Source organism: Scomber japonicus, chromosome 6 (assembly GCF_027409825.1).
Source record: "Scomber japonicus isolate fScoJap1 chromosome 6, fScoJap1.pri, whole genome shotgun sequence".
NCBI classification, from domain to species: Eukaryota; Metazoa; Chordata; class Actinopteri; order Scombriformes; family Scombridae; genus Scomber; species Scomber japonicus.
In genome coordinates, this window is record NC_070583.1 from 38,327,428 (window position 1) to 38,353,768 (window position 26,341).

General features: G+C 42.2%; 1 protein-coding gene across 1 annotated transcript in view; it reads left to right on the plus strand.

The window, feature by feature from the left end:
• Positions 1 to 8,167: 8,167 nt before the first annotated feature.
• Positions 8,168 to 26,341, plus strand: part of LOC128360053 (NLR family CARD domain-containing protein 3-like) — a gene marked incomplete at its 3' end in the record, with an annotated part of 73,706 nt that continues 55,532 nt past the window's right edge. Inside the window, exons 1-6 of the mRNA XM_053320366.1 lie at positions 8,168 to 8,203; positions 10,752 to 10,817; positions 11,009 to 11,234; positions 11,485 to 13,282; positions 13,383 to 13,548; positions 13,751 to 13,932. Coding sequence (XP_053176341.1) covers positions 8,168 to 8,203; positions 10,752 to 10,817; positions 11,009 to 11,234; positions 11,485 to 13,282; positions 13,383 to 13,548; positions 13,751 to 13,932 — 2,474 coding nt within the window. The remainder of the gene's footprint in view (positions 8,204 to 10,751; positions 10,818 to 11,008; positions 11,235 to 11,484; positions 13,283 to 13,382; positions 13,549 to 13,750; positions 13,933 to 26,341) is intronic.

Consider the following 26,341-nt stretch of genomic DNA (forward strand, 5'->3'; position numbering starts at 1 on the left):
ATGTATTAATACCTCTGATAATAGAAGGACCATTTCACCCAGTATAACAAAAAGTGCTTCTCAACAGGATTACCAACCCTACCTTTAATAAATCAACAGATGATAAACTGCAGCTGTATTGTGTCTCGTTCTCTACATCAGATGCCTGTGAACTGGAACTGGATCCAAACACAATGCACACAAACCTCAAACTGTCTGATAACAACAGGAAGGTGACACATGTGATGAAGGATCAGTCATATTCTGATCATCCAGACAGATTTGATTACCATCCTCAGCTGCTGTGTAGAAATGTTCTGACTGGTCGCTGTTACTGGGAGGTCGAGTGGAGAGGAAGCGTTTATATATCAGTGAGTTACAGAAGAATCAGCAGGAAAGGAGGCAGTAATGACTGTAGGTTTGGATATAATGATCAGTCCTGGAGTCTGAGCTGCTCTGATGATGGTTACTCTGTCTGGCACAATAACAGAGTAACACCCATCTCCTCCTCCTCCTCCTCCTCCTCCTCCTCCTCCTCTGTCTCTAACAGAGTAGCAGTGTATGTGGACTGTCCTGATGGCACTCTGTCCTTCTACAGAGTCTCCTCTGACACACTGATCCACCTCCACACCTTCAACACCACATTCACTGAACCTCTGTGTGCTGGGTTTTGGGTCTGCTATGGTTCCTCAATGGAGAGGAGCAGTGAGGAGACTCCTACCTGTTGAACATCATAACACTGATAATATTGTTTAACACATTTGATTTGAATCATAATAAAGAAACTTGAATTATGATATTAACTTCTTCTCATCAAACTCTAATCTACTCCTCCGTCATCTCCTCAAACCCTCACCCGAAAAATGTAATATTTCATGGTTTGTGAAAATGTGTGTTGTAAAATGGCTCAATAGCGCCCCCTAGGCACATGAAAGAGATGGAGCCCCTCACCCCAGATTGATGTAGATAAAGGAAATTTGGTACACATATAAAACATGTCAAGACAAACAAAAAAGTCTCTTGGACCCATACCCGTAAGCCTAACAGGAAGTCAGGGCGGGATCTTGAAAATGCGTTGCGGCTTTAATTATCATTATTATAATGACTGATGTTTTTACTTATTTACTTACTTACTTATTTTGTTTTATTACAGTGAAAATAACCCAACACACATACACACACATAAAGACACACACACAGACCTATAAACACACACAGACATATAAAATACACCTGTTTATCCGGGTCCCAGAAACTTAGACCTCCTTCTGTCCAGCCACACTCATCAGCTCCTCCTGAAGGATCCCAAGCTATTCCCAGACCAGCAGAGAAATGTAATCCCTCCAGTGTTGTCTGGGTCTCCTCCCAGTTGGACGTACCTGGAACTCCTCTAAAGGGGGGCGTCCAGGAGGATCCTGACCAGGAGCCCAAACCACCTCAGCTGGCTCCTTTCCATGTGAAGGAGCAGCGGCTCTACTCCTAGCCTCCCCCAGATGTCTGAACTCCTGACCCGATCTCTAAGGCTGAGCCCAGACTCTCTCTGCTTGGATCCAGCATCTCATTGTTTGGGTCACTACCCAAAGCTGGTGAACATAGGTGAGGGTTGGGACGTAGACTGACTGCTGAACTGAGAGCTTCACCTTCAGATTCAGCTCTTTCTCCACCAGGACGGTCATCACTGCTGATGCTGCACCCATCCACCTGCTGCTGCACCCTTCCACCTGATGCTGCACCCATCCACCTGTCGATCTCACGCTCTATCTTACCCTCACTGTGAACAAGACCCCCAGATACTTCAATTCCTCCACTTGGAGCAGCACCCCCCCCTCCCCCCCCCAATCCTGAGGGGGCAGTACACCTTGTTCCAGCAGAGCACCATGGTCTCAGATGTGGAGGTGCTGACTCTCATCCCGACCGCTTCACATTCAGCTGGAAACCGTCCCAGAGCCTGTTGGAGGACTTCACCTGTAGAGTCCAACAGAACAACATCAACCACAAAAAGCAGAGAGGTGATTCTGAGGTCCCCAAACTGGACTCTCCTCCCCCCAGGTGCACCTTGAGACTCAGCTCTCACAGCGGTTGTATAGGGACCCAATGGCTCGCAGCAGATCCTGGTACCCCAAACTCCCACAACACCTCCCACAAGGTGCCCCGAGGGACACGGTTGTACTGTCCCTGACCCCCATGACAGCCCCACAATGTCCAGAGCCTTAAGCATCTCAGGTTGAATTCCCCAGTCGCCCCCCTCCAGGTTTCTCCATCATGGCCCACTTGGGCGTTGAAGTTCCCCAGCAGGACTATGGACTCAGTGGGCCATTCGCTGCAGACACACAGACCTCAGTCGGAGCCTTTAGAGGGGGTCGGTTCCTACCAAATGTTTGTTGTACATTTTTAGGTCAAATTCATCGTTCTGGTTTCACTCTGAGAACAGTAAGAGGTTAGAACTATTAATGACCTTTAAGCTCTTAGTGGACTATTTAAACTAAACATCTGTTTCTACTTTGTGTTTCTATAATAACTAAACTAACTGTCACTCTGGATGAGGTCACTGCATGCTGCGTTTAAAGACACTGGGACACACCTGTATTTCACCTGTTTACTGTGATTGTACTGGTGAGTCTACAGTAGCACCTCTGTAGCCTGAGACCAGCTATGACATCACACAGTCCACCTCTGACACCAGCTATGGCATTGTTACTCATTGTTAAAAAGAAGAAGTAATAATCAGTCTATGCACACATGGATGAAACAGGTGAAGCCCACAAACCTCAGGGCAGTGGGCTCTTAATAAGGGCAGTGGGCTCCTAATAAGGGCAGTGGGCTCCTAATAAGGGCAGAGGGCTCCTAATAAGGGCAGTGGGCACCTAATAAGGGCAGGGGGGTCCTAATAAGGACACAGGGCTACTAATAAGGGCAGATGGCTCCTAATATGGGCAGTGGGCTCCTAATAAGGGCAGAGGGCTCTTAATAAGGGCAGATGGGTCTTGATAAGGGCAGAGGACTCCTAATAAGGGCAGAGGGCTCCTAATAAGGGCGTGGGCTCCTAATAAGGGCATAGGGCATCTAATATGGGCAGGGGGGTCCTAATAAGGACAGTTTGATCCTAATAAGAGCAAGGGGCTCCTAATAAGGGCAGGTGTTAGGTGTATTTTTAAAATGACAGTATGTATAGTTGTGTGATTTATTTGTATAAATATGTTTCGCTGTTACTTGTTGTATTGATCTTGTTTAACTTGAGTTTCCGTCTTCAGAAGCAGAGGAGCGTCACATCTCTCTCTCTTCCTGTCTGCAAACACGGAGGAGAGACGTTCAGGTGCTGTGGGACAAACTGATACTGGAGCTGTGTTTAAATGTTGATGGTGGACGAAGTCATTAAATGATCTCTGAGCTGAATTTATGTGTAAAAACTGTCGACTCTGATATTCACATAGCTAAATAAAGTTTTCTTGGAGCAGCATCTTATAGCTGTTAGTGTAGTAGTAGTTAGTTAGTACTATAATATAATATATGATATGATATACTAAAATATATAATATAATAATCATGAAAAGGAAAGGACTCTAACACACTTGTTTCTAATGACGAACTAGTAATGAAGCAGCTGAAGCTCGTTAAGACGTTTGATAATGAGTTTTAATAATATATAATAATTAGAATCAGTGGTTTATAGTCTCTCTCTGAGTCCATGGTGGGCGGGACTAAAACACAGGTGAGTGCTCTCTCTCTCTCTCACTTGTCTGCAAACACGGAAGAGAAGCAGCGCGAGGAAGAGGTAGACAGTATATTAATACAAATATGATGAATATGATGTAAAGTGAGAAATGTATTGAACCCTGTAGAAAGCAGAGAAATCTCTCCGTATCACTGTAATGAAGGTTTCCAGACAACTGATCGCAGATATAATGATCAGTCATTCACGATCGATATCTAAATATACATATTTCCATCCTAATGGTTCATCTTTAAATAATAATTACATCAGATTATTAAATGTAATATAACTTTCAGAGACCGGATGCAGTTAAACACACAGGAACAAACTCAGTGCTGGTTGCAGAAATGTACGACGGAGTATTATTGTTCCTTTTTTTATGATTTAAAGTTTTTAAGAAGTCTCCATATTGATGTCAGGACACTAAACTTACTGATTATAGCCTCATTTTATATTTATTGTTATAGGACCATCTCCAAGTGGAATATAGTTAGTCCCAGTTTGGTTAGAGTACGGGCCTTTGTTTCTAATCCTTTTTCTTTACTTTCACTTTGTTTTTCTTTTCTTGTCATTATTTAAAGCTGCTTGGTGCAGTTCTTGAGCTCTATCTAAATCATCCAGGAGTTATGAGCTCCATATAAATTCAGCTTCATTCAGATGATTTTCAGCATCTAAAGGAAACGTAGCCGACAGTTTTCATCATGTTTGTGTCAGCAGCTGTTAAAATGATCTGACAACAGTAGCGATGGTAGTTATAGTGATAAATATATATAATGATGAAATGAGTTATATGAGTATGAACATGTAATATACAGTATGCACTCCATATAATATAAAGACTAGACTCATCTTTTATGGTTCAGCACCCTACCCAACAACTGAACCTGTTTCAACAAACAGGTTCAGTTGGGTTTGAGAAGGATGAGTCATTTAATTGGTCGTATCAAAGGTCACCTCATTCAAGGCAAGGCAAGGCAAGGCAGTTTTATTTATATAGCGCATTTCATACACAATGGCAATTCAATGTGCTTTACATAAAACAGAAAAACTTAAAACATACAATTAACCCCCCCCCCCACCCCCCCATAATAAAAACAAAGTACAGAAAAATAGAAAGACATAAATAAAATGATTGCAGCATAAAATAATAAATTAGCTTTAAAATCATTAAAAGGACAAAGAGTGCAAATGAAAGATTAAAATGTAAGTGCTTTAAAAGAGCTCAATCGTAAGCACAGGAGAAGAGAAATGTTTTTAACCTGGATTTAAAAGTGTTCACTGTTGGGGCTGATTTCAATTCTGCTGGTAGTTTGTTCCAGTTGTGTGCAGCATAACAGCTAAAAGCTGCTTCACCATGTTTAGTTTGAACTCTGGGCTCAACTATCTGACCAGAGTCAGTTGATCTCAGAGCTCTACTGGGTTTATATTCTACTAACATGTCATTCATGTATTCTGGACCTAAACCATTCAGTGATTTGTAGACCAGTAGCAGAACTTTAAAATCTATTCTATAGCTGACTGGGAGCCAGTGTAAAGACTGTAGAACTGGAGTAATGTGCTCTGATCTCTTTGTTCTGGTCAAAACTCGAGCTGCAGCGTTCTGAATGAGCTGCAGCTGTTTAATGCTTTTTTGTGGGAGTCCAGTCAGAAGACCGTTACAGTAGTCGAGTCTACTTGAGATGAAAGCATGAATCAACTTCTCTTGGTCTGTTTGAGACATAAAACCCTTCACTCTGGATATGTTCTTAAGCTGATAGAAGGCTGTTTTGGTGACTGATTTGATGTGACTGCTGAAAGTCAGATCTGAGTCAATCAGCACGCCAAGGTTTCGGACTTGGTCCCTAGTTTTTAGAGAGAGTGACTCGAGATGTTTACTGACAGCAATCCTCTTCTCTTTATTGCCAAAAACAATGACCTCAGTTTTGTCCTGATTTAATTGAAGGAAATTTTGGTTCATCCAATTAGTTACTTGCTCTAAACAGTGACACAATGACTGTATTGGACTGTAGTCATCTGGGGACAGTGCCAGGTATATCTGTGTGTCATCTGCATAACTGTGATAGTCTACATTAGAGTTCTGCAGAATTTGACCCAAGGGCAGCATATATAGACTGAACAGTAGGGGTCCAAGAACTGACCCCTGAGGAACTCCACATGTCATAGCCACTCGATCAGATTCATAACTTCCAATGGTCACAAAATAACTCCGCTCTTCCAAGTAGGACCTGAACCAGTCTAGGACTGTTCCGCTGAGTCCTGCCCAAGTTTCCAACCTGTTCAACAGTATACTGTGGTCCACAGTGTCAAACGCAGCACTGAGATCCAACAGGACCAGAACTGACACCTTGCCTGAGTCAGTGTTCAACCTTATGTCATTTAACACTCTAATAAGAGCTGTTTCTGTACTGTGGTTAGGTCGGAAACCTGATTGAAATTTGTCAAAAAGGCCACTGGAGTTCAAGAAATGACTGAGTTGATTAAAAACCACTTTCTCAACGATCTTGGCTATAAAAGGAAGATTTGAGATAGGTCTGTAGTTGGTTAACATGGAAGCATCCAGCGTTCTCTTTTTTAAGAGTGGCTTAATGGCAGCTACTTTTAGGAGTTTAGGAAACACACCTGATTTAAGTGAGCTATTTATTACTTGTCGCAAATCTGTTTGGACAGAGTTCACAATAGTTTTAAAGAAATCTGATGGCATTGTGTCAAGACAGCATGTTGATGGTTTTAGATGCTGCACTGTTTCCTCAATGGTTTTTTGGTCAACTGTTTTAAATTCTGACATTGCAGTTGAGTTATTCCTGGGAGGTCTGAGGGATTGCATCATTTTATTGTTGTGTTGATTTGTGTTGATATTTAACCTTATGGACTGGATTTTTTCACTGAAAAAGCAAGCAAATTCATTGCATTTTTCTGTGGAAAGGAGTTCTGGAGCTATCTGTTGAGGGGGGTTTGTAAGCTTATCAACTGTAGCAAACAAAGTACGAGTGTTGTTGATGTTCTTATTAATTATTTCAGAAAAATGTTGCTGTCTAGCTTTGAGTAACTCATATTTAAAATTACAAAGACTTTGTTTGTAGAGGTCAAGGTGAATTTGAAGTTTAGTTTTTCTCCACTTACGCTCTGCCTTCCTGCATGCTGTTTTTAAAGCCTTTATCATCATAGTGTTCCTCCATGGTGTTTTCTTTCTGCTCAAGGTTGTCTTAGTTTTAATAGGTGCAACAGCATCCATGACATTTGAGATTTTCCAGTTAAATTTATCCAGGAGTTCATCAACTGACTCTGCACTCACAGTTGGTGACATAGCTATAGCCTCCATAAACTTTGCACTGGTATTCTCATTTATGTACCTTCTCCTAACAGACACAGAGGTTAACTGAACATTTGGACTGATCTGTAAGTCAAAGAACACACAGAAATGATCTGAAAGAGCCAAGTCCTTAACATCAACAGAAGAAATATCAACACCTTTAGAGATAACCAGATCCAGAGTGTGGCCTCGAGTGTGTGTGGGTCCTTTCACATGTTGCAAGAGGCCAAAAGTGTCAAGTAGAGCAGAGAGTTCTTTGGCGTTACTGTCCATGTTATTGTCTATATGAATGTTAAAATCCCCTGTTATGATAAAAAAGTTGTAGTCAGTGCAGATAACTGACAGCAGTTCAGCAAACTCATCAATGAATTTTCCTGAGTATCTTGGAGGTCTATAAATGATTAAAAAAAGAACTTTTGGATCACTTTTTAATAAAAAACAGAGATGTTCAAAAGAGCTAAAATCACCTAATGTAATTTCCTTGCACTGAAATACAGATTTAAAGATGGCAGCAACTCCTCCGCCTTTCTTACCAGTTCGACACTTGTTCATAAAACTAAAATTTGTTGGTGCTGCCTCATTGAGAATAGCACAACAGCTACATTCAGTCAGCCATGTTTCACTAAGAAGTAAAAAATCAAGATCATAGGTCATAATGACGTCATTAACTAGCAGTGATTTGTTGGCTAGCGATCTGATATTGAGTAGAGCTAACCTTGTGGAGATAACAGGAGACACTGGTATATTTTGAGGTTGACATGCTATACTTAGTAAATTAGCAGATTTAATTGAACTCTTGTTATTTCTCACCAGTTTAACCATTCTTCTGTTACCTGTCATCACAGGGATTGAGAAAACTACCTGAACTCCATAGGGCCCTGACTTTTCCTGGGGGAGAACATAATTGGTATCAGTATTGCAGCCTGGACCCGGCACATATCAGTCAGACTCACAGATGATCTGAGTCAAAGGAGGTGGGGGGGCTCTGTGACTCTTGGATGATGGTTGTTTCCAGCGTGGTGGAATGGGAGGGGCTTGACGATGGGGGAAGTTGAGGGGAGAAAAAATGGGATTTGTGCGTGGTGTGAGTTGGATTCCAACATTGACAAGGTCATTCATCCTGTCGGTGAAATCCAGAAGTGGGGAGTCCTGACTGAGTGGAGAGAATGAAAGGCTGGTGGGTGAAAGTTGGGAGTCTCCAGGTGGGGCTAGGGGAGACTCCACTTGTCGGGTTGTTGGGGCTGGGGGAGACTCCACTTGTCGGGTTGTCGGGGCTGGGGGAGACTCCACTTGTCGGGTTGTCAGGGCTGGGGGAGACTCCTTCTGGTGGGTTGTTGGGGCTGGGGGAGACTCCTCCTGTTGGGCTGTTGGGGCTGGGGGAGACTCCTCCTGTCGGGTTGTTGGGGCTGGGGGACACTCCTCCTGTCGGGTTGTTGGGGCTGGGGGAGACTCCTCCTGTTGGGCTGTTGGGGCTGGGGGAGACTCCTCCTGTTGGGTTGTTGGGGCTGGGGGAGACTCCTCCTGTTGGGCTGTTGGGGCTGGGGGAGACTCCTTGTGTTGGGGCAAGGATGATGACATTAAATCCTCTCTCTGGGTGTGTTGACTTTCATGGTCAGTCCTTATCTCAGGCGGTAACAATTCTTCTCCAGAACGCTGTCTTATCTGTTGTTTTGGATTGTCTCGCCTCTTGTCCTTGGCAGGGACTGCTGGTGACTGACGCACAAAATCAAAAATGTTGTAGCTTAACAGCTGTACTCCTGACTTGTTAAGGCAAAATCCATCTGCCTTAACAAGTCATCTTGAACCTGACAAACATTATGACAGTTATTATAATAACTAATCCACAGTTACAACAGAAAGAGTTTGTTTCACAGGTGGGACGGTTAGTGATGAACAGGTAATAAAAGCCATATAATAATATACTATGAAATGTGTTAAAAGAAGGTGACAGAAATACTGTTGAAAACATCTTTTCATTCATGATATTCAGTTATTTAATCAGGCAAATGAAAAGTCAGTGGAACATTCAGAAACTAAGTTATTAAACATTAAAGCTGAGTGAAAGTCTTTAGATAGTTTGTTAGTTTGGCTCCATCTGGTGGTGGAATGAATAATGACAGGATGTTAGACAGCAGTGCTGACCTGTGTGATGTGCAGCTGGTTGTAATGAATGAGCATGTTGTTGTGTTTGTGTGAAGGTGTTTCTCTGCTATGGATCAGTGTGAGGACAGAGAGGAGAGAGTCCCTCCCTCTAAAAGCTCTCTGTGTGGGGAACATGACAGCCAGACCAAAGCTCAGAGGTGAGATGAGGATCTCTAACTGTCCATCACTGTTCTCCACTCACATCACTCCACCATCATTATTCACACTCACTGTCACATCTGATACTCAACTACTGAATAATAAGTCACAATAACTCAGAATGAACTACTAACTTTGTGAGTTAACAAAGAGCTCAACCACTCATTAGTCAACTAATCAACTAAGATGAGACAGCATCTTTCATCAGATGACATTTTGATGAACAGGAGAACGTTTCTCATCCACTGTCTTCTTACTGATTTTCATTCTGCTTCTAAAACTTCAGCTGCTGACAGTCTGCTCAAAATTCATCTTTTTAAACTCTTTGATTTGTTGTTGGTTTGTATCAGGATGCAGCAGCAGAGAGCAGACTCTCCTGAACCCAGCTGTGTGTCCATGAAGAGTGACCGGTCTATGGATAAGCCTATGACGTTTAAAGATGGACAACCTGCTGATGGAAGGTAAGAATGTAAAAATGTTTGGTTGGCTGTTGGTGGGCTGAATAAACCTCCTGTGTTATGTGGGGCGGAGCAGGTGAACCAGGCACAAACACCACAGACAGGTTAAATGGAAACAGCTTTAATGCTCAGAAACCAACAGACAGGCTTACAGACCATGAAGGGAAAGCAGTTCAAATGAGGTTGAAGCCAGCAGGAACAGGTAAGAAGAGGAACAGGAACAGACAGGAACAGCATCACAATCTAGTGTCTAGAAAGAAAGAAAATGAGTGAGAGCAGTATATGTAGTGAGGAGCTGATGAGGGAATTACACAGTGGCAGCAGGTGAGCAGGTGGGTTTGAAACTGAAGGCAGGGACAGAAACAGACAGGACAACACAAACAGAGCTTAAACAGGAATCATGACAGTCGCCCCCTCAAGGGACAGCTCCCAAATGTCCCTCCAGGCTGGTCAGGAGGGAGAAAACAAAGAGGAGAAAGAAGGCAGGACAGATGGGCAGGACCACTCTGGAGGCTGAAAGAGCTGCTCAGGGCAGAAACAGGACAAAACCGTGTAGAAAGGAGACCAAGAGACAGGAGGACCTCAGCAGGGGCGCTGATGTTTTGGGATCTGGCTGGGTGTCTGTGGAGGCAGCAGAGACTTAATGAAGCTGGACAGCAGAGACTAAGTGAAGCTGGGCAGCAGTTCTTTGGTGTTAACTACATCGACTTTTTTCACTTCTTTATTCATATCAGGATGCAGCAGCAGAGAGCAGACTCTCCTGAACCCAGCTGTGTGTCCATGAAGAGTGACCAGTCTATGGTTCAGCCTATTACATTTAAAGATGAACTACCTGCTGATGGAAGGTAAGAATTTAACAGCCAATAATTAGAGCAGCATTTACAGGAGTTCATTTAGTCATCATGACAGAACATCTTTAATAAGCTGAGTGTAGATTTGAGTCATTAAATGTCCTTAAACGTGATGTTTTCTCCACAGAGTTCAGCAGCAGAGCTCAGAGGTTCCCAGTGATCAGTCTGCACAGCAGCATCAAACACAGCTGGACTCCATATTTATGGTGTGTATATGTACAAACACACCTTTTACTATTAACTCCATCAACCACAGATGAAATAGTGAAGTAGCATTCAGGTCCTAACAGTGTCCATGCTGCTCTGTTTAGACCAGCAGGCCTTCAGACTGACACATGAATCACATGTTGTGTTCTACCAGTTTAAATGAAATGTTCAATTTATCTTTCTGTTCCAGCTGCTGGAGGAGAACATCGTCACTTTTGTGAAGAATGAGCTGAAGAGAGTCCAGAGGGATCTGAGTCCAGATGACCCAGAATGCTTAGAGAGTCAGAGTGAGGATGAGGAGGTGTTGGATCGTGAGGAGGAAGAGCAGAGGAGGAGCAGCAGAGAGGCATTTCTGAAGATCACAGTGCACTTCCTGAGGAGAATGAAGCAGGAGGAGCTGGCTGAGCGTCTGCAGGGTAAGAGGATTTTAACAGATTTAACATGATGGGGAGGAAATGGAGGCAACATGGGAGAGGTTTATATTTCAAACGCTGCTGTAAATATGATGCACACATCTGCATCAGATCAGAGGCTGTTTGTCCTCCACTGATGAGCTGAATAAAACTGATGGAGGAGGAAAAACTACACAGACACACTTACATGTTCAGATTTCTAGACTTTCTGTAGGATCCACTCACTGATTTCATTTGTTGTTTGTTCATTTAGGAGCTCATGCTGCAAAGTGTCGACGTACACTCAAGTCTAACCTACAGAAGAAGTTCCAGTGTCTGTTTGAGGGGATCGCTAAAGCAGGAAACCCAACCCTTCTGAATCAGATCTACACACCGCTCTACATCACAGAGGCAGGGACTGCAGAGGTCAATGATGAACATGAGGTCAGACAGATTGAAACAGCATCCAGGAAACCAGACAGACCAGAAACAACAATCAGACAAGAAGACATCTTTAAAGCCTCACCTGGAAGAGATGAACCAATCAGAACAGTGATGACAAAGGGAGTGGCTGGCATTGGGAAAACAGTCTTAACACAGAAGTTCACTTTGGACTGGGCTGAAGACAAAGCCAACCAGGACATACACTTCACATTTCCATTCACTTTCAGAGAGCTGAATGTGGTGAAAGAGAAAAAGTACAGCTTGGTGGAACTTGTTCATCACTTCTTTACTGAAACCAAAGAAGCAGGAATCTGCAGGTTTGAAGAGTTCCAGGTTGTGTTCATCTTTGACGGTCTGGATGAGTGTCGACTTCCTCTGGACTTCCACAACACTGAGATCCTGACTGATGTTACAGAGTCCACCTCAGTGGATGTGCTGCTGACAAACCTCATCAGGGGGAAACTGCTTCCCTCTGCTCGTCTCTGGATAACCACACGACCTGCAGCAGCCAATCAGATCCCTCCTGAGTGTGTCGGCATGGTGACAGAGGTCAGAGGGTTCACTGACCCACAGAAGGAGGAGTACTTCAGGAAGAGATTCAGAGAAGAGGAGCAGGCCAGCACCATCATCTCCCACATCAAGACATCACGAAGCCTCCACATCATGTGCCACATCCCAGTCTTCTGCTGGATCACTGCTACAGTTCTGGAGGATGTGTTGAAAGGCAGAGAGGGAGGAGAGCTGCCCAAGACCCTGACTGAGATGTACATCCACTTCCTGGTGCTTCAGTCCAAACTGAAGAACATCAAGTATGATGGGGGAACTGAGACAGATCCACACTGGAGTCCAGAGAGCAGGAAGATGATTGAGTCTCTGGGAAAACTGGCTTTTGAGCAGCTGCAGAAAGGCAACCTGATCTTCTATGAATCAGACCTGACAGAGTGTGGCATTGATATCAGAGCAGCCTCAGTGTGCTCAGGAGTGTTCACACAGGTCTTTAAAGAGGAGAGAGGGCTGTACCAGCACAAGGTATTCTGCTTCGTCCATCTGAGCCTTCAGGAGTTTCTGGCTGCTCTTCATGTCCATCTGACATTCATCAAGTCTGGAGTCAATCTGCTGGAAGAAGAACAAACAACATCCAGGTGGTCCGAAGCCTTTGGAGACAAATCAACACGTTTCTACCAGAGTGCTGTGGACGAGGCCTTAAAGAGTCCAAATGGACACCTGGACTTGTTCCTCCGCTTCCTCCTGGGTCTTTCACTGCAGACCAATCAGACTCTCCTACGAGGTCTGCTGACACAGACAGGAAGTAGCTCACAGACCAATCAGAAAACAGTCAAGTACATCAAGAAAAAGATCAGTGAGAATGTGTCTGCAGAGAGAAGCATCAATCTGTTCCACTGTCTGAATGAACTGAATGATGGTTCTCTAGTGGAGGAGATCCAACAGTACCTGAGATCAGGAAGTCTCTCCACAGATAAACTGTCTCCTGCTCAGTGGTCAGCTCTGGTCTTCATCTTACTGTCATCAGAAAAAGATCTGGACGTGTTTGACCTGAAGAAATACTCTGCTTCAGAGGAGGCTCTTCTGAGGCTGCTGCCAGTGGTGAAAGCCTCCAACAAAGCTCTGTAGGTGCACACAGAACTATCCAGATGAATGTATTTTCATCTTTACTCAATGAAGACAAATAATGTTTGCAATTCTTTTGTTCTGCTGATTCTTCTCCAGGTTGAGTGGCTGTAATCTCTCAGAGAGAAGCTGTGCAGCTTTGTCCTCAGTTCTCAGCTCCCAGTCCTCTAGTCTGAGAGATCTGGACCTGAGTAACAACAACCTACCAGATTCAGGAGTGAAGCAGCTGTGTGCTGCACTGGAGAGTCCACACTGTACACTTGAAACTCTCCTACTACCATCAGAAAAAGATCTGGATGTGTTTGACCTGAAGAAATACTCTGCTTCAGAGGCGGTTCTTCTGAAGCTGCTGCCAATGGTCAAAGCCTCCAACAAAGCTCTGTAAGTACTCAGATTGATGGCTTTATTTATTATTATTTAAATGCTATGCTGTATTTTTTAAATAATTAAAAAAAAATGTTCTTCCTATTTCCAGACTGAGTCGCTGTAATCTCTCAGAGAGAAGTTGCTCAGCTCTGTCCTCAGTTCTCAGCTCCCAGTCCTCTAGTCTGAGAGATCTGGACCTGAGTAACAACAACCTGCAGGATTCAGGAGTGAAGCAGCTTTCTGCTGGACTGGAGAGTCCACACTGTGGACTGGAAACTCTCAGGTCAGTTTTATTACTGTGTATATAAAGTCATATTTTTGGCTTCTCCTCAGTTTCTAGTTTACATGAAGAGTTTATGATACCAAAAAGATGTAGTGTACTGTCTGAGCTGAAGTGATGTAACATCAAGTATACAGTAAGTAAAACTCCTTCCACACCAACATGTGAGTCAGGATTTATGTTTCTGTCATTTAATCTTCAATAAAACTTGATGTGCATTAAGTCATGAAAATCTAATCAAATTGAAGTAATAACAGAAAATATACAACACAGAATTACTGTCATGTTCTCTACATGCAGGTTGTTGTGGAGTTTTAATTAAGGAGCCCAATCATCAGTGAACAGAGAACAGGAGTTCAGGATGTCTTACGTGTTTGAGGCCAAGCACAATAACTTTAGAGTTTAGTAGCAGGAAGTTGCAGGTCATCCAGGCCTTTATGTCCTTAAGGCATGTTTGTTGTTTAGTTAACTGGTTGCATTCATCTGCTTTTATTGAAAGACTTAATTGAGTATCGTCTGCATTGTTTCTCATATTATGACGGTAAATGAAGCATATATAAGGTGAATAGTATTGGTCCAAGCACTGAACCCTGAGGAACACTGTGTCTAACTTATGTTTGCATGGAGGATTTATCATAAACGTATAAACTGAAATCGATCTGATAGATAGGACTTAAACCAGTTTAATACAGTTCCTTTGATTCCAACTGAATATTCAAGTCTCTGTAACAGGAAGGCTGTGTCCCTGTTCACCATTTGCTCAAATTTCTCATGTCTGACGCTGTCCTGTGCACATGAATGCATCATGCTCACTGCATGCCTGTACCTGCATAGTGAGACAGCTGCAGAGAGAGACAGCTGCAGAGTGAGACAGCTGCAGGGAGAGACAACTGTAGAGTGAGACAGCTGCAGAGTGAGACAGCTGCAGAGAGAGAGCTGCAGAATGAGACAGTTGCAGAGTGAGAGCTGCAGAGTGAGACAGTTGCAGATTGAGACAGTTGCAGAGTGAGACAACTGCAGAGAGAGGCAACTGCAGAGTGAGACAGCTGCAGGGTGAGACAGCTGCAGAGTGAGACAGCTGCAGAGTGAGACAACTGCAGAGTGAGACAGCTGCAGACAGAGACAGCTGCAGAGTGAGACAGCTGCAGAGTGAGACAGCTGCAGAGTGAGACAGTTGCAGAGAGAGACAGTTGCAGAGAGAGACAGCTGCAGAGTGAGACAGCTGCAGAGATAAACAGCTGTAGAGTGAGACAGCTGCAGAGTGAGACAACTGTAGAGTGAGACAGCTGCAGAGAGAGACAGCTGCAGAGAGAGACAGCTGCAGAGTGAGACAGCTGCAGAGAGAGACAGCTGCAGATTGAGACAGTTGCAGAGTGAGACAACTGCAGAGAGAGGCAACTGCAGAGTGAGACAGCTGCAGGGTGAGACAGCTGCAGAGTGAGACAGCTGCAGAGTGAGACAACTGCAGAGTGAGACAACTGCAGAGTGAGACAGCTGCAGACAGAGACAGCTGCAGAGTGAGACAGCTGCAGAGTGAGACAGCTGCAGAGAGAGACAGCTACAGAGAGAGACAGCTACAGAGTGAGACAGTTGCAGAGAGCAGGGGTAGATTGGCCATTGGGAGTACCGGGATTTTTCCCGGTGGGCTGATCAATAATGGGCTGATGGCTGCCCGTTTTTATGTTTTATTTGTTCATTTAGTTTTTGCTGTGTCTTGCCATGGTAACTCTCCTGACCCAGGGGCAGAGACATGCACCGGCCCACAGAGCTCCGCTGCAGCCTGCAGACACAGCAGAGGCCCATTGGCTTGTCTGTCTAAAGAATACCTGGCCCAATGGCCCTATGATAGGCTACAGAGACCCAGGAGTCCCACCCAAGCTCTCATGCGACCGACGCTGCTAAGAGCAAAAAACTGTAAGTGGGGGCCAGCGTGGCCAGAGCTAGCAGCAATGATGCTGCTGCTTCAGCAGCAGGTGTGTCAGAGTGAGGCTCCCGCTGTCATGGTGGTGCAGGAGCAGGTTGAGGAAGACTCTCCATGTGGAAATGGTGATACAGTCTTAAGCAGGTGTGAGCCTGCCAGCATGGTGTGAATAAACACTCATTAAATGTTCAGAACGGTTACTTAACTGTCTATGAACTTTACTTGACATAATAAACAGCAAACTCTGCATACCACTATTTTCATCAAAGGATGCCACATAATTGCAAATCTGCAAGCTTACAACTCACATGTTGCAATGTGATGTGGTTTGAGCATATCGATCTGCTATTTTCACAATTTTTGATCATTTCTACCTATAATGACATCCCCCTGTTTTAAGTGTCAACATGCACCTTTCTTTGTGCCCACAGTCCAATGTGTTCATGAAGGACATTGCTCTAACAACATAACACATATGTAGTCTATGATGCTTTACATATTTTTTTCAGTCAGTGTTTATGGTTCATTGCTCGTTCAACAGATTCACATTATACAGTTAAAACTAATTAAAGCCTGTTCAAGTCTCCAGAATATAATGGATATTGTTCAGTATACTACTGTTATTAAGGGCTTGTGTGTTTATATGTACATCAACGTGAGTTGGCACAGTATCTGCACACGGATTGTAGTGGGCCGATCTGGACCAAAAAGTCCAGGGCCGAAGTTTTGTCCCAGTCCAGGCCTGGTGGTGAGAGACAGCTGTGGAGAGAGACAGCAGCAGAGTGAGACAGTTGCAGAGAGAGACAGCTGCAGAGTGAGACAGCTGTAGAGTGAGACAGCTGCAGAGAGAGACAGCTGCAGAGAGCAGGGTGGCCGCGGGTCCTTAAAAAGTCTTAAAAAGTCGTAAATCAATTTTCATGAAAATAAGGCCTTAAAAAGTATTAAATTGTCTTAAATTCAGATTGCTTGGGTCTTAAATATGTGAGTCTCGTCGCCGCGAAAATGCGGGCAATCTGTTTTGTTAGGTCGAATATTTTTTCTCCGGTGCTGCGTTGTGCTGCGTTGTCTATGGTTAGGTCAGAGCGTAGTCTACTGCGCAGCTCGTATTGCGCAGCTCTTGATGGCGTAGGGTAAAGCATCTACAGGTGGGCCTAATTCAGCACTGATAGCCACTCGACTTAAACATGGGGAAATGCAAGTTCAATCACAAATGGCTAGACAGGAATGAATACTCTTGGTTACGATCGGTGCCTGGCAGTGTGTATGAAGCAGCTTCATACACACTGCCAGGCACCGATCAGGGCCTGAATTTCAGCGCGGGATTGCGGGTATTGCGCACAATTTAATTGATTCCCGCAAATCCAACACTTATAATGTGGGAAATTCCCGCACACATTTACAGCGATGTATTAATGTTCAACCAACGTCTGCAGCGGGCCAGAACCGCTGTGTCCGACTGTCTGACTGCGACCCTGAACACACCTGTAGCTCTCTGTACCTCCCGCTAGCATAACACAGACAAGCTAACAGTGATATTAAGTTTAAGGAAACAAACACAGACCGCTGGTTAAAACATAAATCTACATCATCTGAGGAAGAACCTGCTCAGAAAAAAACAGCGGAGTCCGCAAAACTAATGAAAACAGCTCCATGTGATGTCACCATTAACAACGTTAATCCTCAGACAGGTAACTGTGACGTTACTATAGCAACAAGCTTCAGGCTAACCGTGACGTTACTATACACTATGCTGTGATGCTGCGCGTTTTATCAGCTGATGTTACACAACATCAATTTTAAGTCACTCAGATGTTTCTCATTCAACAGACCTTAAGAGAGAGAGTGAGGCATTCAACAAGAACATGACGCTACTGAAGCTGAATATAACTACTTAACTGTATAATACTAGATAACTTGTAATTACTATAAAATATAGTTCAGAGAATAAGTTAACTACATAAAATAGACTCACTGGCTTCCAATCTAATTTAATCCAATACAGCAGCTCTGCTATAAATTCTACATTTATGAAGTTTATACATTTTTTGACAAGAAGGTGAAAATTCAGCTTTATGTTCATTATTGAGAGATTAGGGTGCATTATATTGAAAGGTGTTCCTAATATTTTGTCCACTCCATTAACATACATGAGGAGGTACACCACCACCACTTAGTACAGCCGCAGTAATTTAATTTAGGACAGTGATGACATTTTTGTGATCTTTTTGCATGACACACATTTAGCCGATGTTCTTAAACTCAACCGTCATTTGTCATTTTACCATACTGTCAGTGTGTTTACTTGGAAATATTACTGTATTTCCATTGTACGTTTGGTCTTAAATTTCATTTAGAAGTGGTATTAAAAGGTCTTAAAAAGTCTTAAATTTAACTTGTTTATACCTGTATACACCCTGAGAGAGAGACAGCTGCACAGTGAGACAGCTGCAGAGAGAGACAGCTACAGAGTGAGACAGCTGCACAGTGAGACAGCTGTAGAGAGAGACAGCTGTAGAGTGAGACATCTGTAGAGAGAGACAGCTGCAGAGTGAGACAGCTGTAGAGTGAGACAGCTGTAGAGTGAGACAGCTGCAGAGAGAGACAGCTGTAGATTGAGACAGCTGTAGAGAGACACAGCTGCAGAGAGACACAGCTGCAGAGTGAGACATCTGTAGAGTGAGACATCTGTAGATTGATATAGCTGCAGAGTGAGACATCTGCAGAGTGAGACAGCTGCAGAGAGAGACAGCTGCAGAGTGAGACAGCTGCATAGAGAGACAGCTGCAGAGTGAGACAGCTACAGAGTGAGACAGCTGCATAGAGAGACAGCTGCAGGGTGAGACAGCTGCAGAGTGAGACAGCTGTAGTGTGAGACAGATGACGGCAGAATGTTTAATGGACATTTCTTTTAGTGTGTGTTCATAAATATGAGTTAGTTGTGTTCTGTTAGAGTTTATATGTCTCCATGAGAGCTAGCTGCAATACTTTATGAATGTTAAGTTATTGTATCATGCTAGTTAACGCTTCTCTACAATCCTGTTTGCTTTTTTTTATTTTGCACATTTCTTCTACTCAGTAACGGATGTGATTTAAAATGTAACGTAGTACAATACTTCAAACTAAACATACTTAAGAAAAAGTAAAGTTACAGATTTTTAAAACTACTTTAAAAAGTACAAGTACACAAAAAACAACTCAATTACAGTAAAGTGAGTAAATGTAATGAGTTACTTTCCACCTCTGCTGTCACCTACAGAGTTACACACAGCTGGTGTCTTAGTACTTGACTGTAGAATGGCTCCTCTCAGAACATAAATAAGTGTAAAGTTTGATGTCCTGCCTTATACAGCATGAGGTCTGCACTGTTCATGTTTTTCACGTATCTTATTAGGGCCTTATTAGTTGTTCAGTTCTTTAAGGTGTAGAAGTGGCTCACTGTTACTGAATGATACCCAGTGTGACGTGTACTACCTCCTCTGATTCTATCTGTTATTGTGACCAGTGTTCATGATGGAAGTTCTCCAGTTGGAGGTGCAACTAAGTTCACTCTTTTGGTCATATATATTTAGACTCTCTTTCTTATTACACAGGTAATGTAAATCCCTACTTTGGGAATAAGGGGGTGGTGTGTTGTTCTGTGGATGCACAACATATCAGCAGTTTGGCCAAATGCCTATACTGATGTCAATCCCCATTTAGATTTCCTTCTAATGCATTTCATTTTGACTCTCTGGCTAGAAGTACACTTTGTTTAACTGGTAAATGAGAGTCAAAATGATACTGGATCAACACTGAGAATGATCTCTGCTCAGGAGATAGAAAACAAAAAACAAGAAATGTCAGCTTGGAATGTATGTGGAGTAAATAAGCCAGTCAAGAGAGGGAAGGTTGTGACCCTCCTAAAGTCATCGGCCTCAGACATTATGTTCCTGCAGGAGACTCACTTGAAGAACAGCTAGCATGGCAGCTTAAGAGCAAAGTGGATAGGGGAAGTGTATCATTCCACCTTTTCATCCATAGTGAGAGATGCAGTCATTTTATTAAGTAAAGGTGCGTCCTTCTAACAGGAAAAACAGTCACTGACAGAGACGGCTGTTATCTTATAGTAACTGATGAATAATATATGTGACCCCAACATAGATTATCCCTTTATTTTAGAAGGTTTTTGCACTAATAGTGGATATTCGCCTGTACACAGCAAATTTATTTGTACTTCTTGTGCAATAACCATGAAGTCTATTCTATTCAGTCTGTCAGCATGTCTGATCACAGAGGAAGGCTGTGCTTCTCTGGCCTCAGCTCTGAGCGCCAACCCCTCCCATTTGAGAGAGCTGGACCTGAGCTACAATCATCCAGGAGACTCAGGAGAGAAGCTGTTGTCTGCTGGACTGAAGGATCCACACTGGAGACTGGACACTCTCAGGTATGGACAGACAGGTAGACACTCAGGTATGGACAGACAGATGGACACTCTCAGGTATGGCCAGACAGGTGGACACTCTCAGGTATGGACAGATGGACAGACACTCTGACTAACTGAGGGACTCTGGTTCATGTTTAATGGTGGATATGACTGAAGGTGTATGAAGCTGATTGTGTCTTTGTCTCTTCCTCCAGGATGGACCATGGTGGACCACAGAGACTGAAACCTGGTCTGAGGAAGTGTGAGTGTGTTTTCAGTTTGATTCATGAGAACTTTGAGAAAAACTGGATGAAATATGTAAAAGAAGTGAAAAAAGTTCAAAATGATGGAAAATGTGTTTAGTCAGAAATGGGCGTGGCCTAAACTGACATTTATCTTGAACCAATGAATCCATGAAACAGAAATTTCCTTCTGTTGGTCACAGTTCAGGAGTTAAAAGAGAAATGTTTCATAAATGTCCACATGGTGGCGCTACCTGCTCCAAAATGTCCCTCATGTCTCTCATGCAGATAAAGTTCATTCATACTCACTTCAGCTGTTTGGAGCATTTTGGGGAGGGGGGGTTCCTAGGGTTAGTGTCAAACAAACCGTAGCACCACTTCATACCGCAGCAAAAAAAAAAGAAAAAAAGAAAGAAAGGAAAGCCAATCTAAAAATAACACAACACACTGTAATGGTGCCTAAACACAGCCGGTAGTACTACTTGAACAGAACTTGTCAATGACTCTCTGGTTAAACTCAGTCACCAGTCTCTTTTCCATTGACAGCATGGCCAGTGCCTCTCCTGGGTCATGCTGTTTCTGAGAAAAGTTTGAATTCTTTTCATGGTTGAGAAGCACTTCTCAGCTTCCGCTGTGGTCATGGGTGATGAGGATCTTTAGGAAAGTGACAGTCTCTGAGAAGACTTCTTCAACATTGTTCTCTCCATAAACAACTGGAATAGATCCACAGCACCACAACAGGCTCTGAACTCGTCCTGCTGTAGATGAGACTAAACTCTGTCTTCAGCTTGCTTCCATTGAGCATCGGGTCAGCCTTCAAGGTGTTGCTCAGTACATCCTCAGGAAAGGTTCAAACCTGTCCCCCAGCAGCAAGGTGGCACTAACTAGGTAGTTTATAAAGGAGAAGTGTTCCCTGGTGTGTCCCAGTATGGTATCTCTGACCCACAGAGACAGGAATAAAACATTATAATCAGACATCACAAAATGTCCATTTCACTCACATCACCTAAAGTTACCAACAGTTAAAGTAAAGTTACCAATAAGTTAATGTGCTTAAAAAGAGACACCACCATATATGTTTTAGTTGTGTCATCAACTAGATGCACTTTTAGCCTTGTGAACTTGAATTAAAAGAGTTATTCAAAACTCATCTAGTTTTAAGATCTATTTTTTACCAGTTTTTCTATAATGTACAATAATCATACATCTGTCCAATCACAGTAGATTAAAAACATAAAACAACAACAATTTGCTGCCAATAAAAGTGGGCGTGTCCTGGAAAACTGAAGGAAGCCAATCAGAGAGCAGCCTCAGGTCACATGCTTGTGAAGGGTTTACATTGACTCTCATTGGAATCAATTTATAATGAATGCTGACAGGTGCTGAGAGACTAACAGGTGCATTTTACAAGCTAATACGTTTGATTTCATCATTTTATGTTTTTTATGTTAATGTTTATTTCAAACATAAACGAACAATTTCAATTCCAAAAGGAAAAAAGAAAATCAACCAAGAATGAAACAAATAAAAGAAACAAACAATGACATTCTTCTGGCAGTAACTGTGCCTGAAAAGGAGCAGGATGAAGTTTACACTTATTTAATTCCTGCCCCTAATTCACAATCAACTTACATTTCTGTACCTGTGTTCCTGTGTAGTATATAGAAATATATTATCATTAATATTATTATCACTATCATTACCGTCTATATCACCATTATTATTTTTACTATTATTATCTAGTCGTAGTATTATATCTTTATCATCATTATTACCACCGTTATTGTCTTTATTATCATCATCATCATCATCATCATCATCATCATCATCATCATCATCATCACTGCATTGCCACCATTGTCACTATCATAAATATGATCAGCATTAACTCAAAGTAATACAAATAATAGTACACAAAGTACCAAGTCCAATGTCATCCACTCATTTTTGGACACAACCAAATCACATATAATACACATACATATAATATAAATACATATATAATAATAGCATCTTAATTCCTATACCTACTGAAGATCATTTCTTTGTACCTCTTTATAAAAAACGTAATGTTTGGACATTCCCTCAGTTCCACATTTAGACTGATCCATAGCCTCACACCACAAACATAAATACTACAGTTCCTCCTCATCGTTGGCACGCTAACACTTTTGAAATAAGTATGACCTCTTAGATTGTAGCCCTCCTCTCTTACACTGAACATTTGTTGGATATTTGCAGGCAGTTGGTTGTTTTTTGCTTTGTACATAGTTTGAGCTATTTGAAATTCCACCAGATCAGCAAACTTCAGTAAATGAGACAGTAAGAATAATGGATTTGAATGATCACTGTACTCTGCATTATGGATGTTACAAATTGCTCTTTTCTGAAGAATAAACAATGACTGTACATTAGATTTGTAATTATTGGCCCAAACTTCAGCGCAGTAACTTCAGTATGGTGAGCAAGGGCGTAGGAATGAGTTTACCATTGACACATATGGGAAACCTGACAGATCCGTTAATGGTTTGAACGGAAATATGTCATAATTGAACTACACTGCAAAACATTCACAAATATATTTTATTCTACTAAAAAGATAGATTAGTAAAGGTAAAGGAAAACACATTTTGAATGGAAGTAATGAACTGATAAATATCAAATATCAATTCTTTAATTGCAGGCCTAATCATCCAGTTTTGTAGATGAATAAATAACATGGGAAGAATATTGATCAAAGTTTGAATTCAAATGTTGTGAATAAATGTTCTTTTCCTAGTTGTATCTTATGGCTCAATGAACAGACACAGATACAGGTAAAGGTTCAAGTGAAAGGCAAAAACAGCATCAAAATGTTAACATATAAAGCAACTTGTTTTTACTCCCGAGTGTGATATCCTTCCACATTTCCACTAACTGGCTGATATGACTCTGTCCTCTGTCCCCTGACTTCAGTGTCTCTCAGCTGTCTGTCCCTGCTCTGAACACCCTAAAAGGAAAACAGTCACAATGTCACATGATTTACATGTTTCCTATGTATTTTATTAGTATACAGAAATATATAAAGTAGCACAGATCTTATAGTCCCATACAGGTACAGATCAGTGATAAATACTAAAGACTGACACTAAAACTATTCACAGATCTAAAAGTATGAATGCATGTATTCAAATACATGACTTCCACTCTTATCTATATGCACAACATACAAACATATTTTATAAATGATACTGAGATTTGGTGGTTTATTTTTACCAATGACTCCTTTTATATCTCCCTCTTAATTCATTACAAAATGTAAAAGAAAATACTTTGACTTTTCATCATCAATGACGATGATGTCACTGATCACTTTCAAATGGATTCATTTATTTAACAAGTCACTGACAATAACATAAGTTTTGAATATATCACCTAACCCTTTAAAAGGTAGAAACATACTGATGGAGAGCTAGTGCAATATTAAAATCATGTTTGTTATATTATTATTTAAATTCAAGCGTGTTCAAACCTTCCTCTCATTATCAACAAAGTAAAATGAGCTGAGCTACCTGCAGCTCTGCAGTGCTGAACTCTCCCTGCATCACCACTGTTAGCTTCCAGCTCAACTTCATCTCATCTCTAATATGAAAGCAGTGGACATGAATAAGAAACATACTGATGGGAATGTCAAGAACAAGCCAAGAACACACAGACAGACTAACTCCTTTCTAGATGTGGAACGTTACTGGTTTAAGTTACATGAGTTAAGTTGATAGAAAAATCCTGTTCTTTAACCATCTTAAATACTTCATTCATTACATTCAGACAAACATCAGACGCAGCTGGAATCAAGTTTCACTTTGAAAAACATTCTCATCTAAAGGTCCACTTACTCTGTATGTCCAAAGCTTTCAGTCACATCTCATGGTCTTCCTCAGTGATGGAGTGTCTCAGTTGTCATGGAGATGGTTTAAGTTTGAATGGTTTCAGTAAAGTAGTTAATAAATCAACAGATGATAAACTGCAGCTGTATTGTGTCTCGTTCTCTCCATCAGATGCCTGTGAACTGGAACTGGATCCAAACTCAATGCACAGAAACCTCAAACTGTCTGATAACAACAGGACGGTGACACATGTGACGAAGATTCAGTCATATCCTGATCATCCAGACAGATTTGACTCCTGTGCTCAGCTGCTGTGTAGAAATGATCTGACTGGTCGCTGTTACTGGGAGGTCGAGTGGAGAGGAGAAGTTGATATATCAGTGAGTTACAGAAGAATCAGAAGGAAAGGAGACAGTGATGACTGTTGGTTTGGATATAATGATCAGTCCTGGAGTCTGGAGTGCTCTGCTGATGGTTACTCTGTCTGGCACAGTGACAGCAGAACATCCATCTCCTCCTCCTCCTCCTCCTCCTCCTCTGTCTCTAACAGAGTAGCAGTGTATGTGGACTGTCCTGCTGGCACTCTGTCCTTCTACAGAGTCTCCTCTGACACACTGATCCACCTCCACACCTTCAACACCACATTCACTGAACCTCTGTGTGCTGGGTTCTGGGTCGGGCGTGGTTCCTCAGTGTCTCTGTAGGAGGAGCAGAGAGGAGCAGTGAGGAGCAGTGAGGAGTAATGAGGAGCAATGGGGAACAGTGAGGAGCAGTGAGGAGTAGTGAGGAGCAGAGAGGACCAATGAGGAGCAGAGAGGAGTAATGAGGAGCAGTGAGGAGCAGTGAGGAGTAATGAGGAGCAGAGAGGAGCAGTGAGGAGTAATGAGGAGTAGAGATGAGTAATGTGGAGCAGTGAGGAGTAATGAGGGGCAGTGAGGAGCAGAGAGGAGTGGTGAGGAACAGTGAGGAGCAGTGAGGAGTAATGAGGAGCAGAGAGGAGCAGTGAGGAGAAATGAGGAGCAGTGAGGACAAATGAGGAGCAGAGAGGAGAAATGAGGAGCAGAGAGGAGTAATGAGGAGCAGTGAGGAGCAGAGGAGCAGAGAGGAGTAATGAGGAGCAGTGAGGAGCAGAGAGGAGTAATGAGGAGCAGAGAAGAGCAGTGAGGAGTAATGAGGAGCAGTGAGGAGTATCCAGTAACAATCTGTTGGATTCATTTTGTATTGCAAGTTTATCATTACATGTATTGATTCATCATTTATTAGTAGTGTGTGTAAATCACCTTTAGTCTGGGAAGAATATCTCTAAAATGTCTTATTTTTATGTTTATTTATTCCTTTTCTGAGCATTCTTTAAGGCCAGGTTATTATTTCCTCAATTATAACAGACCTTCAAAGTGTCTCACCGGAAAAAAGGGCATGTGGAGTTTTTAACGTCAGTGTGTGTGTATAGTTTAAAGTGTGTCTACCTGACGGGAGGAAAGCAGATAATGTTTAATTAGCACCTGGCTGATAAGGGCACAAGGTTTGTGCTCATTTCTTTTATGTCATGTTTAATGTCTAGCTCAAACTGTGTCTGTCATAGTTTGATGCACTTTTATCATTATGTGTTTTAGCTAGCAGGAATGTCAATTAGCATCTTATTGGTTTAGATTAAAGGAGATAAAAGCAGTTATTTCATTGATTTGTTTATTGATGCAAAGATGTATTTAGTGTTTTTATATTAGCTTTAAAATACATATAGTTAAAACTGCATATTTGACACAAAATGACAGATTAAAACTTAAGTAACTTAAGTAAAATATGATTGTACATACAGTGCTCTATTAGAGGTTGTCTTTAGGTTAAAATGGGTTAAAAGGTAATTAACAGTTAAAAATACATCATTTCATTTGGGTGAATCTTGTAAGGCTATGATATGATAAGTTCATCGTTATAAAGAAAGTTCCAAAGTGTCCAAGGTTGGTAAAAATAAACCCAATGA